The sequence below is a fragment of the Sceloporus occidentalis genome, unplaced genomic scaffold (genome assembly GCF_023333645.1).
Source record: "Sceloporus occidentalis isolate IW3139 unplaced genomic scaffold, rSceOcc1.0.p SCAF_4, whole genome shotgun sequence".
Taxonomy (NCBI): Eukaryota; Metazoa; Chordata; class Lepidosauria; order Squamata; family Phrynosomatidae; genus Sceloporus; species Sceloporus occidentalis.
In genome coordinates, this window is record NW_028316984.1 from 9,371,202 (window position 1) to 9,392,047 (window position 20,846).

The window sequence follows — 20,846 nt, forward strand, 5'->3', positions numbered from 1 at the left end:
GTGACACCCTATGCAGTGGTTCTAAGGGACCCTGAAAAGAAATTTCATGCAACTCTCATCCCCACCATGGTCTTACAGGTCACTGTTTGCCCTTGTATTTGTTGTCTGACTGAAGTCCCTCCTGCTGTTCCCTTTTCCTTCACTGTCTCCCTAGATCCTTCCACTGCTCCACTTTGGGGATCTCTGATTCATATAAAGAACTATTTAAGTCAGAAAAGGCAAATACAAGGGAGCAGGAAGAGAAATTGAAGGTTTTTTTCCTCTCCAAAATTCAACCAGGGATCATCCAATAATGTTGAATGGTCATGATTAATGACAGGCAAAATGAAACATTTCTTCACACCAGGGCACAGTTAAACTAACAGTGTTTTATCCTGTTGTTGAATATTCTTAAAAGGAAACATAAATCTGAAACACAAAGCCCATTTGACTTCTGTTGCTAGGAAGGTCCATGTGCAGGACTCTGCAGGGATCTAATCCCTTTGTTTTGCTATAAAACACAGAGGGATTTTGTATTTGGACAAAAAACCCCTTCCCCAAATTCTCTGCAAATATTATTTGTCTAGGCAGGGGGAATAGTGATAAGTGGATAAATGTTGCTTAGAGACTAGAGGAAGTACTAAGGTTGGTCCCCAGCAACAATATCATACTGGGTTCTTTGCTATAAAATGGAAGAATAGCCCACTTTTTTATTTCCTCTCTCTAACAGATCTACAGGCTTCACTTAATAAATCCATGCCTTGATATGTTCCACATTTTCCTTCCCAAACAATAAGCAAATGAAATGTGCACTCACTGACCAAATAGCAGAAGACTTAATGAAGAGGTTCTTCACTACCCTATACAAATGGTGTTCTTTGAAATTATATCAGAACTTATGAGCTGGGAGGAGGGGGATGATTTTCTAGGCACAAACATTCCTAATTCTAATTTTATATATTCTGAGTTATGTATACTGATATGGTTGCATCTGGATCCATGGATGCATGAAACTACAAATTCCTTCACAGTGCTTTATAATCAAACTTAGTTCATGGAGCACAAGCACCCTTACTTATCTCCCGAAACATCAAGCACAGAACAAATCATTTGGCAGAGCAATAAGCAGTAAGAAAGGAGTGGTCTTAATGACTTCACAATTTACAATAGAATAATCATCTGGCTCTAAAGCTCCCATTCAGCAAAAGAACATTATAGTGTCAGAGGTCAAAGGTGGAGGTTGTTAAATAGGAACAGACAAAAGGCAAGGGCGGAATCCAATAAAGAGGCAAATTAATGGCTGAAACTGCATTTAGAATCTGCATTAATTCCATTCAGCTCCACATTCTGCATCTACATTCACATGATGTAATGGTTAAAAGGAGGGGACCAGATTGATCCAATTATTTAGAAAGAGCACAGTTTATTGGATGACTGGTAGGTGTTGTTTTCTTCCTTAAATCCTAGATTTCTTTGAAGACCAACATTCTCTAAAGTGCACACAATCTAAATGACCATTTCAGTACATCAAATTCTTAGTTTTTACTCACTATTTTTGCCCTATTTCATTAGGGGAAAAAAAAATTCAGAGTGTAGCACCTTCATGTTTTCTTTGCCACACAGGAAAATAGGAAGCTGCCTTATGCTGAGGGTCCATGTAGCTAAGTTCTGTCTTTGGTTCTCTGGGATTTGAGATAGGTTCTTTCCTAGTCCTGCCTGGACAGCCCTAGTTACTTCCCACTGAAGTACTTCTCAGGCATTCGTTTCCAACTTCAGATGAGTTTAAAATGTATCCAGGCTGGCATTATCTAGGCACTTGTCTGTACCCACATATATTGCTCTACAAGTTACAGAGCTAATTGACTTGCCTGTACCCACCCACAGAATTGTCTTTTAAAAAGGTGATGTCCCTGTGGCAGGAATTCCATACCAATGGTTGTGATTCAATAAAGCCCATTTTATATTTTGACCATTCTTCCCTCCTTCTGGTATGATCCCCAACAACTGAAGCCCCCTCAGCAGAATCTGGTATTTTAGCTCATATTTTGGTGAATGAATCCTTTAAGCAAACCACCCGTGATACTACTGGCCTTTTTTATGAGGAGAATAAATCCCTTGAAACAAGTGAGGTGCTCCTCTGGGAAACACTTAAGGCAGTATACAAGAAGGGGCTAAACAAAAGAAACTTAAGGGCTAAACAGACTGGCATTTAATGCCGGCCTTGGGGCAGAGTGGGGATATGTAGTCGGCATGCCACATGCCCTGACACTGGCATTACACCACCTGGCTGACCACATGGTGGGGCGACAAAAGGCTGTGTTTTTGATGCAGCATTTAGATGCGCTGCACCAAACAAACTCCTAAAACCGCCGCCTCCATAGCAAGGGCCGCTTTTCATGGATTTAATTAGGAGCGGCATTTTGCCAGCCCTTTTCCAGCCAGCAAAACATCTGATCGGGGCTACAATGTGCGGTTGCTGCAGCCCCAATCCAGTGCTGAGAGGGGTGGTGGGCCACTGCTCTATCTGGCTCTTTTGCCCCTTAGAAAATCCAAAAGGGCTCAATTATTAGATGAAAGAAATGATCTCACTAAAACCCACAGAATCTCTCAAAGTCCAAAACTATTAATTGAACTTAATAGGTAAAGAGTAGCCTTGGAGGAGCTGAATCTTTAAAAATTCATTATGTCTAAGCTTTATGCTTAATAATAATAATAATAATAATAATAATAATAATAATAAATTATAAACTCTTAGCTAGTCTCATCAAAAGAAAGTGGATTGTTTCTAAGCTATCAGACTCATCAGGAAATACTAAACATACAACAAATGACATTTTATCAGAATTTAAAAGCTTTTACACAAAATATACAGGTTGGAGCAAACTAGAGATCTTGATGTTAAAGACTTTATTCACACGCTCCAAATGAAAAGAAGTAGCGATACATATAGTACCATCTTAACAAACCTATTTCTGCTGAAGAAATAAAACAGGCTATATTATATGCAAGTTGTCAACAGAAAAATGTCCAGGATCAGATGGCTTCTTGAGGGGTTTTTATAAATCCGTGTAAGAAGAACTGATCCCACACTTAATGAACCTATTTAACAAATCTCTCAATGGTAATCCTCCACCTGATACCTGGAAAATCTCCCAAATAGTATCTATACTTAAGTCAGTGTCCTTCTGTTAATAAATTCCGTCCTATTGTCCTTATTAATCAGGATTTTAAACTGCTTCCATCTATTTTAGCTAACAGAATCAATTAATTTGTCATGGAGTATATTAGCAATGATCAAATTGGTTTTAAGCCTGGGAGAAGAATTTCAGATGTTATTAGAAGAGTTTCGGTAGATGCTTTAAAAGCCTTTGATCATCTGGAATGGATATATTTGTTTAATTTATTACAATTGATGAGTATTGGCGATAAAACTTTAACATTGCTTAAAGACTTGTATTTCAACTCTTCTGCCACTATTTATATTAATAGGAGGGATTCATTACGCATCCACATGCTACGTGGGACGAAACAAGGTTGTCCTCTCTCTCCTTTGCTTTTTGCCTTGGCAATTAAACCTTTGGCAGAATGTAGTAGAGATAACCCTATCATTACAGGGTCAATTATTAACAAAGATACTCATAAAATTGGATAATATGCTGACGATGTGTTGATCTACATGACACCTCCTTCCTGCAGTTGAAAAAAATATTACACTAGTTTGTCCAGTATGCCAAAGTCCATATAAATCCTCCAAAGTATAATTATTACATTAAAATTCCCCAATAATAAATAATAATAATAAAATTTTTATTTATATACCGCCCTTCCATCCGATCAGGGCGGTTTACAACAATTAAAATACATAAACAGTAGACATTAAAATCATATAAAAATTACATAAACCATAAAAGCAAAAAACAGGAAGCCCCAGGTTAGTCAAACCCATTGCCAGTGCGGCAGGGGGGGCATATGGGACCTTATTCGGGGAATGCTATCCTAAACAGGTAGGTCTTCAAGTCCCGTCTAAATTGGGCCAGGGAGGTAGCTGAGCGGAGCTCTATGGGCAGCGTGTTCCAAAGGGCCGGGGTGGCGATGGAAAAAGTCCTACTGGAAGTGTCTCAAAAATAGTCTCAAAACGTATGACAAAAACGATCTGGCTTTCAACGCAATGTGTCTGGTTTTGTACACCTTGGTGTGTTGATCTTTAAAGACATTCCTCAAGTTATACCTAGGAATTATAAGATGAATACCAAGTGGCTATGGACAAAAAAAATTACCTGGAGGAACTTTAAGTTATCATTGCTATGAAGAATTGCACTTCTTAAAAAAAAAATTTCTCCCAAATCTGTTTTTCCTGTTTCAAGCCATATCATTATGCCCTCCAGAATCCTAATTTAAACTCTTGCAATTCATGATGCATTACTTTACTTTTGCAAATAAATATCCCAGCTTCTCAAGCTAAACTTGTGTGATCCTTCAATGGCAGTTTAGCCATTCTACACTTAAAATAATACTTTATTGCTTTTCAAATGATCCATCTTATTCAATTAATTTGATATGACGATGATAATAATAGCTGGGTGTGCAATGAGTTAAAAAAAATAAACTGGATTTAGAGTTGGACAGCAATGGCAAACCCCTTCTGAAGAAACTTGCCAAGAAAACCCTATGATAGGATTGTCTTAGAGGTGCCATATGTTGGAAACATCTTGAAGGCACACAACAACATGCTCTTTTACATAAGAGTAACCAATTATGTCCCTTTATATAACAAACCCTTTTCTCTGCAGATCATTAAATGTTTGGCTGAAACGGAAGCATCCATTAATTCCAAATCCCTCCCTTATTTGCCATTTCTTTATACATCCCCTCTTTATGGATTCAGATAAAATGATTCAATATAAACAGTTTTCTTAATGTGTCCAAGATCTATTTTTGAATGGAAATCCTAAATCACAGGAGGAATTATTAATATTTCTTGCCTCTTGTCATCTCAACTGGCTGCAATTATACCAAATCACGATGTTCCAGAAAGCCCTGGTTAGGGTTGAAGGTCCTCCCCTCCAATATCCTAATGCTGTTAGAAGGACCTCACAGGCCTTAGTTGCCAACTTTAGATTAGTTTAAAATTTGTCCAGGATGGCATTTATCCTGGCAGCATTTATATTTGCCTACACTCACCCACAGAATTGCCTTTTAAATGGGTGGGTTCAAACTTTTTCATAACACTTCTTTCCACTTAACAGCATTATTACATTTCTAAGTACAGAAATTTATGAAAAGGCATCTGTTCTTTATACGTCAACCCATAGCAAAATATTATTCGGACCAAGGAATTAACACTGCTAAAGACTGTACTATTTCAGAACTGCAGGTAGAGGGTGTATGACATATTTTGGTGGATTTTCTCTGTAATAAAGCAAATTACCAGCAGAGAATGGATGGAAGTAAATTAGTAAACCAGACAGAAATGTTTAGTGCACTTTTTATCCTGATGTTTCAAACTTACTATGTGCAATTCAAGGCTACCATTTCATTTGTGCAATATGTGTAGACGTATGGCTACCCCAAAGCAAAACCATTATGGGGCTTTCTTGGCAAAATTTGTTCAAAGGGGATTTGTTTTCCTCTGAGGCTGAGAGAGTGTGACTTGCCCAAGGTCACCCAGCGGGTTTCAATGCCTGAGCATGGATTCAAACTCTGGTCTCCCAAGGTAAACTAAGTCCAAAACTCAAACCACTATACCATGCTAGCACTCAGTCTTAATAATACAGTAGTCATTTTCTGTATTCAGCTTTGCCCTGAAAACACTCTCAAATATGTATGCTCTGTGCATACAGGCAAAGCTCAAATACAGTGTTACACTCCATGTGTCTGAGAAACCTCATTATCAACCATTATTAATATTCATTTACATCCCACCTTTCTAATGATAGTGGGACAGCTAACAAAATATTTAAAACAGTAAAAATTAAAAACAATACAAAGGCATTAATAAAAGTATAAATATAAGATTTAAAAAACTTTTAATTTATGGAATTCAAACACAAAACCTTAAAAATATTAAAATGCATTAAAGGACTATATACCAACAATAAAAACAGACCTGCACATTAAAATCTCAACCTTAGTTAGTGTGAAGAAGACTGATGGCACAAGAATGTTTTGACTTGTTACCAAAAGGAGAGCAGGGATGAGGCCATCCTGATCTCTTTAGGGAGGGAATTCCAGAGCTTAGGAGCTAGTACTGAGAAGGCCCTCTCTCTTGTTCCAAATGAGCCTGAGAAGGTGATGAGATAGAGAGAAGTACATTGAATATCTGTTAGTACATATATCTGTTAGTCCTAACAGTGCCAAAGATTCTTGGTTGTTTCCTTAGATAATAAATAAAATATACATATAGTAATAATTAATATTGACAAATGTTAGGTAATGTGAAATGGAATATATGATTTTAACAGAATTCCTAGCTGAAGCGTGAAAGCATTTTGTTTTGATAACAACAGATAGGAAGTCTGGCTCATAAATGAAAATATAAGAATATCACATACCTTACTAAAAATACTTCAATCAACAGATAACCTCATATAGAATTCATTATGGCTGGTTGTCTAGAGATAAGCTTTATGCAAAGCATCCCCCTCTGATATCGCTTTGGTCACATCTGCTCTATGGAGACTGAGGAAAGAAACACACACAGCCCCCCTTTCAGATAGAGAGATAGAGAAAGAGAGAGAGGGGGAGACCTGATACAGGAAACTGGAATGGGTGGTATAATGAGTTTTCCCTAGATGGAGCAATGCTAGGAATTTCATTTCCATGGAAGAATGGACTTATTACTTGAAGCACTAGACTACTGACACTAAGTCAAGAAAGAAAAGCCAGCAAGCATCCCTGTGACCATTTGTTGAAAGGAGACAATTCTCCACTGCTCATGGCAAAAAAAAAGAAAAGAAAAAAGTATTATGCAATGTTTGTCCCAGCATGAGACCATGAGCTAGTGATTAGTTTCCTATCTGGGATCAAAACCAACAGCAACCAGCACTCATACCTCAGGAGGAAACACTGATGCAGGAAGTGTTGGAAGATATTAATTCTTTCTTTATCACTGGCTGAGAAGAGATAAGTGAACTAAAGTTCATGTTAGTCTAGCTGAATGCCTAGCCCCTCTGTCTCTTGTGTAATAATGTCCAATCAGGCAGGAATAGATTTACTTCCGTCTTTGATAGTCTACTTATTTTTAAATTTTATTTTAACTAGGGAGCTGGGGATGTTTGGCCTGGAGAAGAGAAGGTTAAGAGGTGATATGATAGCCCTGTTTAAATATTTGAAGGGATGTCATGTTGAGGAGGGAGCAAGCTTGTTTTCTGCTGCTCCAGAGACTAGAATGCGGAACAATGGATGCAAACTACAACAAAAGAGATTCCACCTAAACATTAGGAGGAACCTCCTGACAGTAAGGGCTGTTCGACAGTGGAACAAACTCCCTCGGAGTGTAGTGGAGTCTCCTTCCTTGGAGGTCTTTAAGCAGAGCCTGTATGGCCATCTGTCGGGGATGCTTTGACTGTGATTTTCTGCATGGCAGGGGGTTGGACTGGATGGCCCTTGCGGTCTCTTCTAACTCTATGATTCTATGACTTGATCCCTCTATCTAGATTAAGCATTTTGATATACAAGGACTTCAAACTTAAGAGCACTTAATTATTAAGGAATCCCTAATGCTTGTTAAGTGATCTTGCCTCATACTTCAAAAGTTAAAAGGCTTTGCTAAGAATAAAGAAAATAAAGTTCTCTGAACAAGTCCCACTGCACACCATTCTTCGCAGCTGACAAGTGATAATGTGGTCCTGCTAGACTAGAGATGGCCCAATGATTCACTGATGGACCACAGTTCAACCACAGCAAGATGGGTTTTGAAATATATATTATTTATCAAAGCTGTTTTTAATGACAATAACAAGGGCCTGGGATGTTTATAAAAAAGGGGGAGGGAAGATACACACAAAACCACATATATATGAGCATGAAACCATGTAGCTGAAATACAGTTAGATTATCTATAGAATTAAGAATGATTCAAAATATATCACTACTTAAAGCCCTTTCCTTGTACACAGTTAGTTCCTCAGAGCCTGCAAGTATGAAAAAAAATCTTCACCTGCCAACAGAAGGACAAGAAGGGGGAAGCCAGTCTGACCCCCTTAAGTAGGGAGTTCTAGCGCTTGGGCGCAGTCACTCAGAACTGTAACAGCTTTCCTAAACCTGCTTCATTCCACGTATGGAAGACATATTTTACCAACATTGTGGAAAAAGAAAGAAATGGGCTCATATTCCCACTGACCGTGGAAGGGCAAATAGTGGCAGTTTCAGTTCTTCCCATTTCAGAGGCCTCAGGATGCTATTTCTCCAAGCCCACTCTGTTTAGATATCACTGTGCTTGCCCTCTCTTAGCCTACTAACCTCTAGGCAGATTTTACCAGGAGGCACCAGTTCAGAATGAAGTCCTTCTGTATCCTGTTAAGCACATTTACTTCCAGCATCTCCAGTTTTTGGAGTATTAGTGCAGTCTGTTTCTCCCTCACTCCCATGCAGCTCAAGAAGATTGTTTTAATCTCATCTGACTTTATATTTTGAGCCACAAGAGACTTTTAAAGACTCCCTCCTTCCTTATGATCCATTTTGTGATTGTTACAGAATTCTTTTTGAATACTTTCTCTACAAAGGTTCAGACTGCCAAAGGTGCAGGCTACTTCTAAGCTATGTAACCCCCTCCCAAAAAAGACCCCTGAGAGACCTCCTGCTCTTGCCAAAGCATATTCAAATGGATCATTAAGCCTATTTTGGTGACTTTTACTGACTTTGGATAATAGTTCAGTATAATTTTATTAGGTGTTATTTTTTGGTCACAAATTATAACTATCCTGATAGATTAGAAATGGAAAGAAGCTTAATACTCATAAGATAGACTCAGGCAATTAAGCATGAAGTAATCTTATTGTGGCTATGAAGATTCTAGTTCACTTGAACATGCTCAACATACCCCTTTCTTCTAGCAAAGTTTGATGGTGAAGTAGCCTCCTTCACAGAAATATACTTCTCTCCTCTCCTGCTCTTTGCTCCACAAAGTCCTACTATGATGCCTCACCATGACATGGTAGTGTCCGTGGGCTCAGAAAGGTGATACCCCAGGTTCTATCAAGCTGGTATCAAGTGTGGTCCCAGTGGCAGACATGTAAGCCATCTGGGAACCACTCACATCTGGGAACAAGTATGGGGAGACAGTTCAGCAGAAAACTGGATACCAAGTGAAGTACTGGCCACTGCAACTGGTATCACAGATATTTAAGTGGTTCACATTCTCTCTTAGGATGCATTTCCTGGGTTCATTTTTTGAACAGGGGCTGTTTTTTGTAGTAATTAGGTAGGTTTTTTTTCTAGATTAGGCAATGCCATACAAAAATAACTCTGTCACCTTATGGTGATGACTGGGGAAGGGAGAGTTTAATGAAAGATACTTCTCATAAAACTAACATTTGTTCACTACTATATACAATGAAAAGAAGATGAAAACTGCAGGGCGACCCATCACACAAGCTTGCTCTTTTTGACCTAGGAACTTAATACAGGAGTAAAGTTCTGAAGTGATGCACTGTTTTATAAGGAGTTCCACTGAAAGATATTTCAAAATGGAACAAGCTATATTTAGTGGTTGCCAAGTGCAATAACAGGTTTATACCTGAACATTTTCCTCATTTTCCCCCCTTTGTGTCTCATGGATTCTCATAAATTCATTTTTTAAAAAACAAACAAGAAGAGACTCAAAGAAAATAATGAAAACCAGGCACCTTCAAACTAAATTAGGTTTTAGTTGGGAGGGTAAATGGGAAGGGACTTTTCCTATGATAACTCTGTTAAAATCATATCCATGCCAGGGCGCAATCTGTCAGAAGGCACAGAATCTTCTGTCTCCAAGGTCTTCTCCATTTGTTTTAAAGCAAATTGCTCCTAGTTCTTGGGCAAAGAACTACAGGTTTGAAAGGATAAGCCATTAAAACCAGTAAATCCTCTGACGTTTCACTACAAGATCCTCATATGATCACTTAAAATAAACTTTAGGCGAATTACTGTTTAAAATCTTATTTACACAGGTATGCTATAAAAACACAAAGATAGCCCACTACAATATTTTGTCAATTTCTCTAGATATACTGTATATACCATGTATAAGTCTAGAAATTTTAGTCAAAAAATTAACCCCAAAAATATGAGTTTACTTATCTATGAGTCAATGTAAATACTGTACTTTAACTCTTAATAAAAAAGGAACCATGCTCTGGTGAAAAGCAAGAGCATAATCTGTCCTGGAAGCATTACCCCCCTCCTTTATTCTCTCATCCATCCAGCCTTTGGGATAAGCACAAACAGTTGTGCCTAGTGCTGGAATTTTGTACGTTGTTTGGCACTGTTTTCCTTGCTTCATCCTTTAGATCCTTTGTCAGATGCGCCCATGTTTTATCCTCGACTTATACACAGGTCATATCAAAGTCCATAATTTTGGCCCCAAACCTACCCTCGACTTATACATGAGGTCAACTTATAGTGAAGTATATATGTAACCTAACAACCAAACACCTCTCAAGGTTATAGCTAGTATGGCCACATGGCCTAATAATTCTAGTCATTCTGTACTTAGATGGGAAAGCTATGGCAGTTTGCTGAAGAGTAGTCAAGAGGAAGCTAAGAAAAAAGCATCCATTCAACATTTTTCCCCACCAAAACTCTCTTTGGTCTATCAGCAAGCTTCACTACCAGTACAGCTATGAGAAGGAACAACACAGACCTAGAAGAGAATTAAAGATGGCAGGAAAGTGTTAGCACATTATAAGGGTTCTGTAGGTCTCAGGAGGTTCTGAGATGGCTGGATCATGATGCCATTCTAGGCATATCTTCCATCTAGGCTGAGATGGCTCTCTATGTTTTATTGTGCTTTACAGGCAAAGCAGTTACTGTGAACTTACGGGCTCTGCAGGACCAATAAATGACCAGGTCTTTAGCAAAATACAAGTGTCACGATACACTTCCATAAACAGACTTGCACCTGAGTATGAATTTATTATCTTTTGTATTCATGTATTTCGTTAAAGTTCTGGCAGGAGCAAAGGATGCTGAAATAGACTGACACAACTATTTCTTTGAAAACAGGCAAGAATAGCAACATACTGTTTGGTAATATATAAAACAATTGAAAATTTGGTCAAATGCAAGCCATTTTCTTAAAAAGAGATTCTTCCTTCTATTACACAATGTAAAATTCTATCTTTACAGGATACATTTAAATTAAGTGTCAACAAGACACTTAAAACATTCGGACTGATATTGATAACTTGAAGATAATTTAATTGCCTTCCGGATAATTCAGCTTAAGAAATGCACTACCATCCCAAGTGGTATGCATCACTGTTCCAACCTCCATTTTCCTCTTTCCCATTCACTCTGTTCATGACAAGGTAAGCACTGATCTCTTCCCCTTCACTGCAATTAGAAAGTATTTGTACAATACAACTTACATACACATATGTTACTGTCATTAATATATCTGAATGTTAAAGAGTGGGGGAAAATCCACCATTCCTTCCAAAACAACAGGATTTGCAGATTTATTTTGAAAAAGACTAGGACAGATGAATTTGGGGGGGGGGGGGGGAAGAGATGAACTACGTGAGCACCAATATGCATGCAAAGTCTAAAGGAAAATGCACCTACCTTCCATCAGATGCCATTTCCTTTACATTTTATACCCCAGTGTTTGCCGTTTTGCCATTACTGCCACAATAAACCATACGATAAAATGGATTGCCTTGCTGAGTCGAGCACCAGCTGGTTAGTAGAAAAGTGGCTTCCCCCATGCATGATTCAGTCTCCTTGACAAATATACTGCATTGTACTAGATGAGTCATCAGAGGACTATTCTGCATTTTATAGGCCAGTTACGTTGTTCCTCATATTTCAGTATCCTGATTCCCACAATGAATTACATGAAGAACTGACCAGCGACACCTCCACTTCATTCTTCAGCTCCTCCTTTTTAAAAAAATCCGTTCTCTGTCTAGTAACAAACTCTAGAATAAATAGGAAATACACGTGTGTCTATATGCAGGTACATGTGCACATGCACGTGCACAGACACACACAGAGTTCTGCACTGTTTTTTAGATAGGGACTAAAACTGTAGCTTTGGCATTTTACTTGGTGACTGCAAAGGAAGCCAATCAGCAAAGAGCCAGAGCATTACTATCTTCATGTAATTTATCAATGACATTCTAGTGGAACAGGCCAGCTCTGTACAACCTCTGACCTGCCAAGGCCAAAAAAGGGTAAATGAGTCTACAACATTTCAGTTTGCCACCCAGGTAGTTAAATTTGTTTCCTCAGCCAAGGGACAGGAGTACTTGAAAGACATTAGAATCATTTTATCATATCCCTTGACCACCGTTTTTGGAAACAATGTAGGAAATAGCAAAGGAGGATTGCTCAGCTTTGGTTCATGCACAGATCAATAAAACTATGGCTTAATGAAGGTGAAAACTGTTGCCTGATGGAGTTCAGAGTACGAGTGTTGGATCTGTACTGGGGAGCAGGCATGTGGCAGGAAGATATGTGTAACCCCTTAAGCACTTCCAAATTCCCCTTGCAAATGCATCCTCTCCTGGTTCTCACTCCACAATATGTCATTTCCCCCTTAGGTTAGCCTTATTTCTGATCTTGGTTCTCAGCTGAGAACAAGAGATGAAAAACTGCAGAATGGGGGTTTTGCAGGAAAGAATAAAACACTTCATCTTGCCCATCAATTATCTATGGATTCACCTTCCTGCATTTCTCTCCAAATGTGTAGTTTGGCTCCAAGAGCATAAGTTATCTAACAAAGTTGCCAGGATACGCGAATAAGTTGAGAGAGAGAGAGAGAGAGAGAGAGAGAGAGAGATTAGTACAGTGGATCCTTGTTATACGCTGGGGTTTGGTTCCAAGATCCCCCGTGTATAACAAAATCCGTGTATGCTCAAGTCCCATTAAGTATAATGACATAGCAAAATGGTGTCCCTAATAAAAAATGGAACATCAAGGTAAATTTATACTTTTTTGGAACATTTTCAAACTGTGTATGCTTGAATCCGTGGATAAAAAATCAGTGTATAAGAAGGGCCGACTGTAACTATCTTCTTAAAGTAGGGGGATAGGCATGTTAGTGGAAATGCCAGGAATAGGACAAGCAAAGACTTTGGAGCAGGCCGGCACAACCTGGCAATAAGGGGGCCCAAAATTAAAATAGGCTAAACTTCTCCAGGCCACAGATAGGTGTCTAGCAGCTCTCTTTCGAAGTAAAGGCATAATTAATGATTAAACTATTTTAACAAACTCACTCATCCTCCTTCTCCTCCACCACTCAGGTCTCTCTCGTCAAGAAAAGGCCAAGCAGTGGAGGAGCTTTGAGGAGCAAATGTTCACCTGTCCTTCTGCTTGCCACCTGGCTCTCCTTGGGAGAAAACCAGGCAGTGAAAGTGTCTTGAAGTCATTCCACATGGTAGGTGGCAAGCAGCCCCTGGGCTGTATGTTGTGCAGGCTTGCTTTAGAGAATAGGGGAACAGCCCTTAAATATTTAAAGGTATGTCATATTGAGGATGGAGCAAGCTTCTTTCCTGCTACTCCAGAGACAAGGACATAGAGCAATGGATGCAAACTCCAGGGAAAGAGATTCCACCTCAACATTAGGAAGAACTTTCTGACAGTAAGGGCTGTTCGACAGCGAAACACACTCCCTCAGAGATGGTGGAGTCTCCTTCTTTGGAGGTTTTTAAGCAGAGGCTGGATGGCCACCTTTCAGGGGTGCTTTAATTGTGTATTCCTGCATGGCAGGGGATTGGACTGGATGGCCCTTGAGGTCTCTTCCAACTGCACAGTATGTTCCATTCTATGAGTCTATGAATAACTGCAAGACTTTTGAGCTTCACATGTTTGGACCAGCCACCAGAGTTAGATACAAGGATATATATGAGGTATGTTGCAAAATGTGCATAACCAAGATTTTAGTTGGAAGAGGGTGGTTTTTGATAGCTGAGTGAAGAATTTCAGGAGTATCAAACACAGCAGATTATTGCTGCATACTTATGTAAATTTAGCTGTGTGCTAATGTTCATCTAATTGTGTACTATGTCTTCAGCCTACAGGGGACAAAGCAGGCAAGTAGAAGTTGTTGGTGAAGACGATGACAGTTGTTGGTGAAAAGTACAAGTTAGTCAGATCAAAAGGAGCACAGAGAACTCTGATATAAAAGAGAAAGAAAGCTGCAATTTATTTATATAATCATTTCAAAGGGTTTGGTCACAACTAAGTTATCAACTAACAGAGAAGGAGAAGACTGGAAAAGATCCAGGCTGCTGTTTGCAAAAGCACAGGATGCTAATGAAAAAGATGCACAAGGAAAAACTGTACTATTTTTAAATACAGCTGACTTTGAAGCTCTAATTGCTTTTAATTTACTTTGATTTTTCAAGGTAGAAAAAGGGAAATTATGAAGTACCTTTGAAGCAGTTTCAAGAGCACAGTTGGGCAAAAATGAGCAAAGTATTAGAAAGATTTCATTTTCTTTCAAGATACCAGAAATTGAAAGCTGTCTGATGTTTATTTAAAGGCTTACTTCCTTCCCTGAAAGATTAAACCCTCCTCAAAACATGTCCGGGGAGAGGTAGCTGAAAACAAACCAATGCTTAGCTTTTCAGACACCTGTCCTTTGGGAATGGGAAACACCAAAAGGAAAGAATGACACTACAGAGCTAGATGAGCATACAAACCCAAATGTGCCCAAGGTATCAAAAAGTCCATGAATTGACCCATCATCCTGAAATCACTGAGTAGATATAACCCCAATAATGGTTTTATATGGTGACATGATAGCTATGCTTAAATATTTGAAGGGATGCCATACTGAGGATGGAGCAAACTTGTTTTCTGCTGTTACAGAGACTAGGACACAGAGCAATAAATTAAAACTACAAGAGATTCCACCTAAACATTAGGAAGAACTTCCTTACAGTAAGAGCTGTTTGACAGTGGAACATGCTACCATGTACAGTGGTGGAGTTTCCTTCTTTGAAGGCTTTTAAACAGAGACTGGATGGCTGTCTCTCAATAAGGACAGGTTATTAACTGTGCTTCTTCAAGTGGACATCTGCGAACTCACATAAATTTATCTGCTCCTGTGCAGTGTTTCATTCAAAACTTTTAGAGCTAGATAAAGGACTTTGGCCCTGGCCCCACCCAACTCCAGGCAGCCTTAATTTTCAATTCCCACGTAGAGACCTCAGTTTTGTAGACACTGCATGTGGCATCCATGAAACATGGGAAAGGGAGGACACATTGAGGGGAGGACTGGCGTGGTTGTGCAAGTTCACAGATGACCACTCAACGAATCAGTTACAGCAACTTGTCTTTCTTCTATGTAGTCTCTGTAACTCACACAAGTGGGAGGTTAGCAAGTTATTCACCAATGGTGAAGAGAGTGCTGTGCATATACTTCTTCATACCTTCAAATGTAGTCTCAGCTAAATATAGTGTGTCTCCTCCAAATGCTTGGAAGAAGTAATGGGCTTGATGAATGAAAACAAACTGAAACTGTCTGGACAAAACAGAGGCGCTTACAATCAAGGGTCCTAATTTGGGGCTGGAGGTTTGTCAATCAGTTCTGGATTGGGTTAATCTCCTGCTGAAACACTGTGTTTGCAGTTTGGGAGTGCTCCTGGATATGTCCCTCCAAATATCAGCTCATATAGATGCGACAGTCAGGGGTGCCTGTTATCAGCTTCGTCTGACACGCCAACTTCCTAGAATCAGAGGAACTAAAGATGGTAGTGTGCACGCTAGTTACCTGGACTTCTGCAATTTGCTCTATGTTGGGATACCTTTGTACCAAGTCCAGAAACTCCAAATGGTTCAGAATATGGCAGCCAGACTCCTTACAGGTACATCTAGGAGTGATCACATTACATAGATCTTAAAATCACTCTGCTGGCTGCCAATTAGTTTCCAGGCAAAGTACAAAGTATTGGGTGTTACCTACATGGTTTGGGGCCAGGTTACCTACAGGATCACCTTCTCCCATACAATCCACCCTGTACACTCAGGTCCTCTGGAAAACGTTTGCTCCAACTGGCCAAGACTAGACAGGCAACAGGTTCCCAGAGGACTGTTTCCTCTGCTGCCCCCAGGCTGCTGAATGACCTGCCAGAGAAGATATGACAGCTGAAAACACTGACTGCATTTAAAGCAGCACTAAAGACATATCTCTTCTGGCAGGCCTACCCAATCAATTTCAAATTATGACTTTTTAGTTGTGTATGTACTCTGACTGTATTTTAATGATTTTATAATGTCGTATTTTAACTGCACATTTATGTGTTTTTAATTGTGTTTTGTATTTTAATATGTTGTTATATATTTCCACTTGAACACTGCTGAACTGAAACTGCCAGAGGAGGGACTGAGAAACTGCTCTTGGTACCATAAGGCCAAGGTTGAGAAAGTCTGTGTGGGAGAGAAACCAAATCTGTAGTCATCAAATGTGAAGGAGAGACAGAGGGATGATGGCTCTTGTGGAGGTCGTGAAACCAAGGAGCACCTCTATGTCTTGAACTGTACTGGTTATCTGATGAATTTGGAGGAATTGAAGAAGTGCCCTGAGAAAGGATCGACACTGGCTGTCTGAAAGATAAGTTGTGGCAAATATGTGAGTTGTGGCACCGATAAAACAGTGGAAGGAGGCGAGATTTCTCATGGTTTACAGCAAGTCCAAGAGAGGGAAGGAGATGGATGGTGAGGTTGATACTGGGGAGAGAGGATGTGGAGGGAGCTACCTGAAGCCAGTCCTCAATACAGGGGTAGAAAATGACTCCTTGTTGCCTCATATAGACAGTCACAGCTGCCATACATTTGGTAAACACCTTGGATACAATGGAAAGGCTGAACAGGGATACCCTGAAATGGTAGGTCTAGGTCCCTATTGTGAATGTAAAGAAACACTTGTGAATTGGCTGCATTGCAATATGAAAATACGCATCCTTGAGGCCCAGGATGGCGAACTAGTTGTATAAGTGGGAGAATGGTGAGTAAGGTGACCATGTGGAACCATCTAGGGATGATGTAGTAAATTGACACCACACAGATGGAAGATTGGGTAGAGGCTGCCACCGTGCTTTGAAATGATTTAGTAATGGGAAAAATAGCTGTGAGGAATGTCCAGTTTCTGATGAAGAAGCTAATGGAGCTTTGAAAGCTTACAACATGTATCTTTGTGCTTCTTGGTTGGCCCCATAGGGTGTAAAAGTTTTGTGAATTTTGGATGTTATTATACTTTACCGACAAATACAGTTACTGATAAATGATTATACTAGGCTGGTGTGGGATCTACAGAAGTTACACAAATATGTTGTGTCTTCAAGTCATTTTGGACTTAAAGTGACCCTAAGGCAAACTTATCACAGGGGTTTCTTGGCAAGATTTGTTTGGAGGAGGGTTTAACTTTGCCTTCCTCTGAGGCTGTGACAGTGTGACTTGCCCAAGATCACCCAGTAGGTTTCCATGGCAAAGCAAGGATTCAAGCCCTGGTCTCCAGAGTGATAGTCTAATGCTCAAAATACTACAAATAGGTTATGTACCATACAATAATTGAAAGTGGCATTTCCCCCTGCTTGCGATTCTTTAAAATCAGTCTAATTTTCTAGCTGTTCAAGAGGAAAGTGGCAGCCAAGGCAGGCCCAGCCTAACATATTATGACAAGGTGAAGCAAATGGGCAGGAAGGAGTGGCTAGAAGCCGCTCCCAGCCTCATCACCCTAGGGCCGTGACGAACACACACGGTGGCCTCAAATAGGAGCAGAAAAAACAAGCTCCTTCTGGGGTCGTTTTTGGGCTGGCTTAGGTGGCCTTGGGTTAGCCCTGGGGCGGCTTCCAGGCACTCCAGGGGCATGTGTCATGCAAACACCATGCCCCCATAACAGATGGAAGCTGTCTCAATCTGCCTGTCTCTTTCAGGCCTATGTCTCCCAGGACGAAAGGCAAGTAGCAAGGACTGGGAGAAAAGCAAAAGCAACTGGAAAACAGGATAGGAAGCAGAAGAACATGAGCTGAAACAACAGTTAGAGATTGGAAAAGTTATCATTTTGGAATACAACTCCCTGAATCCCCCAGACAGCATGCAGTCCAAAAAAGTCCAATCTCTGCTGCTTTATCAACTGCATGATAATTGGTTTGAATGTTTTTAACTTAATCTCTGATTTATTAAAATAATTCCAACTGTTTCAGAACCATACAACATAAAATGTTACAGCTATGCACTTTGAATTATTTATAGTTCTCTACACTTTTCCAACCCTTTTTATTCTTTAATACAATTCCCATTAAAAACAGTATACCAAAGGAATTACTTTGATACATTTTGCAAAGCTTGGACAAGAGCAACTGCCTCCAAACAGGCCTTTGCCCAGCTGATGGAATTGCAGCACCAGGGTTTTGCTGGGGTTGGGGTGGACAGCTGGGTAGAGTAACTCTCACTGCCTTCCGAATGTTGCAGCTACTCACTGGGAGAAAACATCAGCCTAGCTAGAGATGCCAGGGAAACCTGGCCATCACCATGTTTCACAACACCTGACTAAAAGAGCTGCTGTGCTAGGTTCACAGCAACTCTCATTCATTCCCTATACAAGACATAGAGACAAATTTCTAGCAAAGAGGCAGAATGTTTATACCACTTCAGACAAAGCCACCCTCCCTTGGTTATCAGCTGAGCTAAAAAGCATAATTGATCCCTCTGTTCTGACTTCTCCTTCTTCTTGTGTAAAGTCTTCCTTCTAAGACCAAACCTGGCATAGAAGCTGCACTCTTCCACTGGTTCTGGACATTCAATGGTCCACTGCCTTCTCAGTTCCTAGGTCAGGGTGAATTACTGGAGTGGCATACATATTCTGGACAACAAACATTTAACTGGATGGACTGACCACTTTCTGTTATTCCTTTTTAAAGCAGACACACTCATTGTAAACCAATCTGGGGATTTGTATTGAAAGATGAGGTAGAAACTTTTATAAAGACTGGCATTTCCTGCAGAGGAGGAGACAGAGAAAAACCAGTGGCTGAGAAGCCATTTTCATTGGGCGAGTTCTTTTCAAACTTGGAGTGTTTATGCTTCTGTATGGTGGGGCTTTTGTGAGGCATTGAGGTGGAATTAGCAGCCTAGCTGATCTTAACTGATTTCAGAGGCGTGCTCCTAACGGCACGTGAATTTTCACTAACGAGTAAGACTCACAACACAGAGCAGAAGGTAACTGTTTTTCTTTACGGGGCTAAGTGAAGGGCTTTTGCTCAGAGCAAGTGAGTCAGAGACTTGCTTGGGGAAGGAGCTAGCAATCAATAGCACTATATATAGCTATAGCTCCAGACTCTTCAGCTTGGTGAATTGGTGAAAAGGCAAGGCAAACAGGGGTCTTTTGAGGGTATTTATCAGGAGACTTTTGGAGATGGAAGCCCAGAGTCCTGTTTCACTGACTACTTTAGACATCTCAATATGGACAGCGAGGGAGCGGCTGCAGTCACCTGCAACAGTTGTGGGGTGTTTATCTTTTTGCCTATGGATGTAGGTAAGTTCACCTGCGCCAAGTGCAAGTTGGTAGCCCTGTTGGAAGAGACGGTCCAGCAGCTGGAGGCCAGGGTAAAGACACTTCAGCGTATTAGGGAGCAAGAGGTTCTCCTGAAAAGAACGGAACCGGCGGTCCTGGATGGGAACGCACACAGGAAGGGGCCCTGGGAATACCTCTGCAAGGAACAGCCACTGCTAAGCCTCAGAGGAGGTGTGTGTTGATGCTGGGGGAACTCCTTGCTGAGGAGTACTGAATCAGTGGTTTGTGAGCTTGACAAGAAGACTTGGGAGGTGTTTTGTCTCCCTGGGGCAAAGATCCGTGATGTGACAGAGAGGCTGACAAGACCAGTTTTAGACAGGTTAGGTGTGAGCTCACTTCAGAATATGCAATTGGCAAGATTTTGGGGAGTCAGAATATAATGTCAAGTACAGTACAGTATATCAAAAACAAAGCTAAAAATAAACATTCCATTAAAAAAGGTTCAACAGCAAGAAGATGATAAATGTCACAGTCTGGAATCTAGAAGAGGTCATATTTTTGACCTCTTCTCAGAATCCTTGATAAAGAATTGATTTTTGCGATTGAATTTTTTTATTGTCTTGTGTATCTGAGGATCAATTAACGACTGAGATTTTCTACTTCTATCTCAGTCATTAATGGATATGCAGATACTCAAGACAATAAAAATATTCAATTGCAAAAATCTACTCCTTATCAAGGAAAAAAGCTCCCTGAAGGCAGTATCATGAAGGCAAATGCTATGATTGCCTATTTCTCAGGCCTGCTAAATACGACAGTCTTATCAACCAATCAATTTAGCTTAACTAAGGAGATCCATCGAAGATAAAGGTCTACATGGATGGTAGTAAGATGCAGAAGGCCAGTAGCATATGACTACTGTTATTATTTGTTGGATTACAGCTCTCAACACACAGCCAGTGGTGAGGAATGATGTGAGCTGCAGTCCAGCAACATCTAGATGGGCACACAATCCCCACACCATTTTAGGAGGTCAGTTTGGCCTGGGCTCCCCAACTGCTGATCTCCTTGTCTAACTCAGACTTACACAACCCAGCATCTGCCAGATGTATTGGCTATGCTGGCCAGTGATGATGGGAGTTTTGCAACCCAATTTGCACAAGTGAATGCTTCATTTTCAACACACAGATATAGCATGATCCCTGAT

General features: G+C 40.2%; 1 protein-coding gene across 2 annotated transcripts in view; it reads right to left on the bottom strand.

Annotated features, from left to right (window-relative positions):
* Positions 1–20,846, bottom strand: part of SPRED2 (sprouty related EVH1 domain containing 2) — a 99,167-nt gene that overhangs the window by 42,102 nt on the left and 36,219 nt on the right. The window contains exon 1 of one of the 2 annotated variants that reach the window (XM_089519206.1): positions 11,743–11,963. The exons of the other annotated variant lie outside the window; for it this stretch is intronic. Within the exon in view, the coding sequence (XP_089375332.1) occupies positions 11,743–11,759 (17 nt within the window). The 5' untranslated portion in view covers positions 11,760–11,963. Of the gene's footprint in view, positions 1–11,742; positions 11,964–20,846 lie in introns of those variants that run through there. 2 annotated transcript variants of the gene reach the window in all.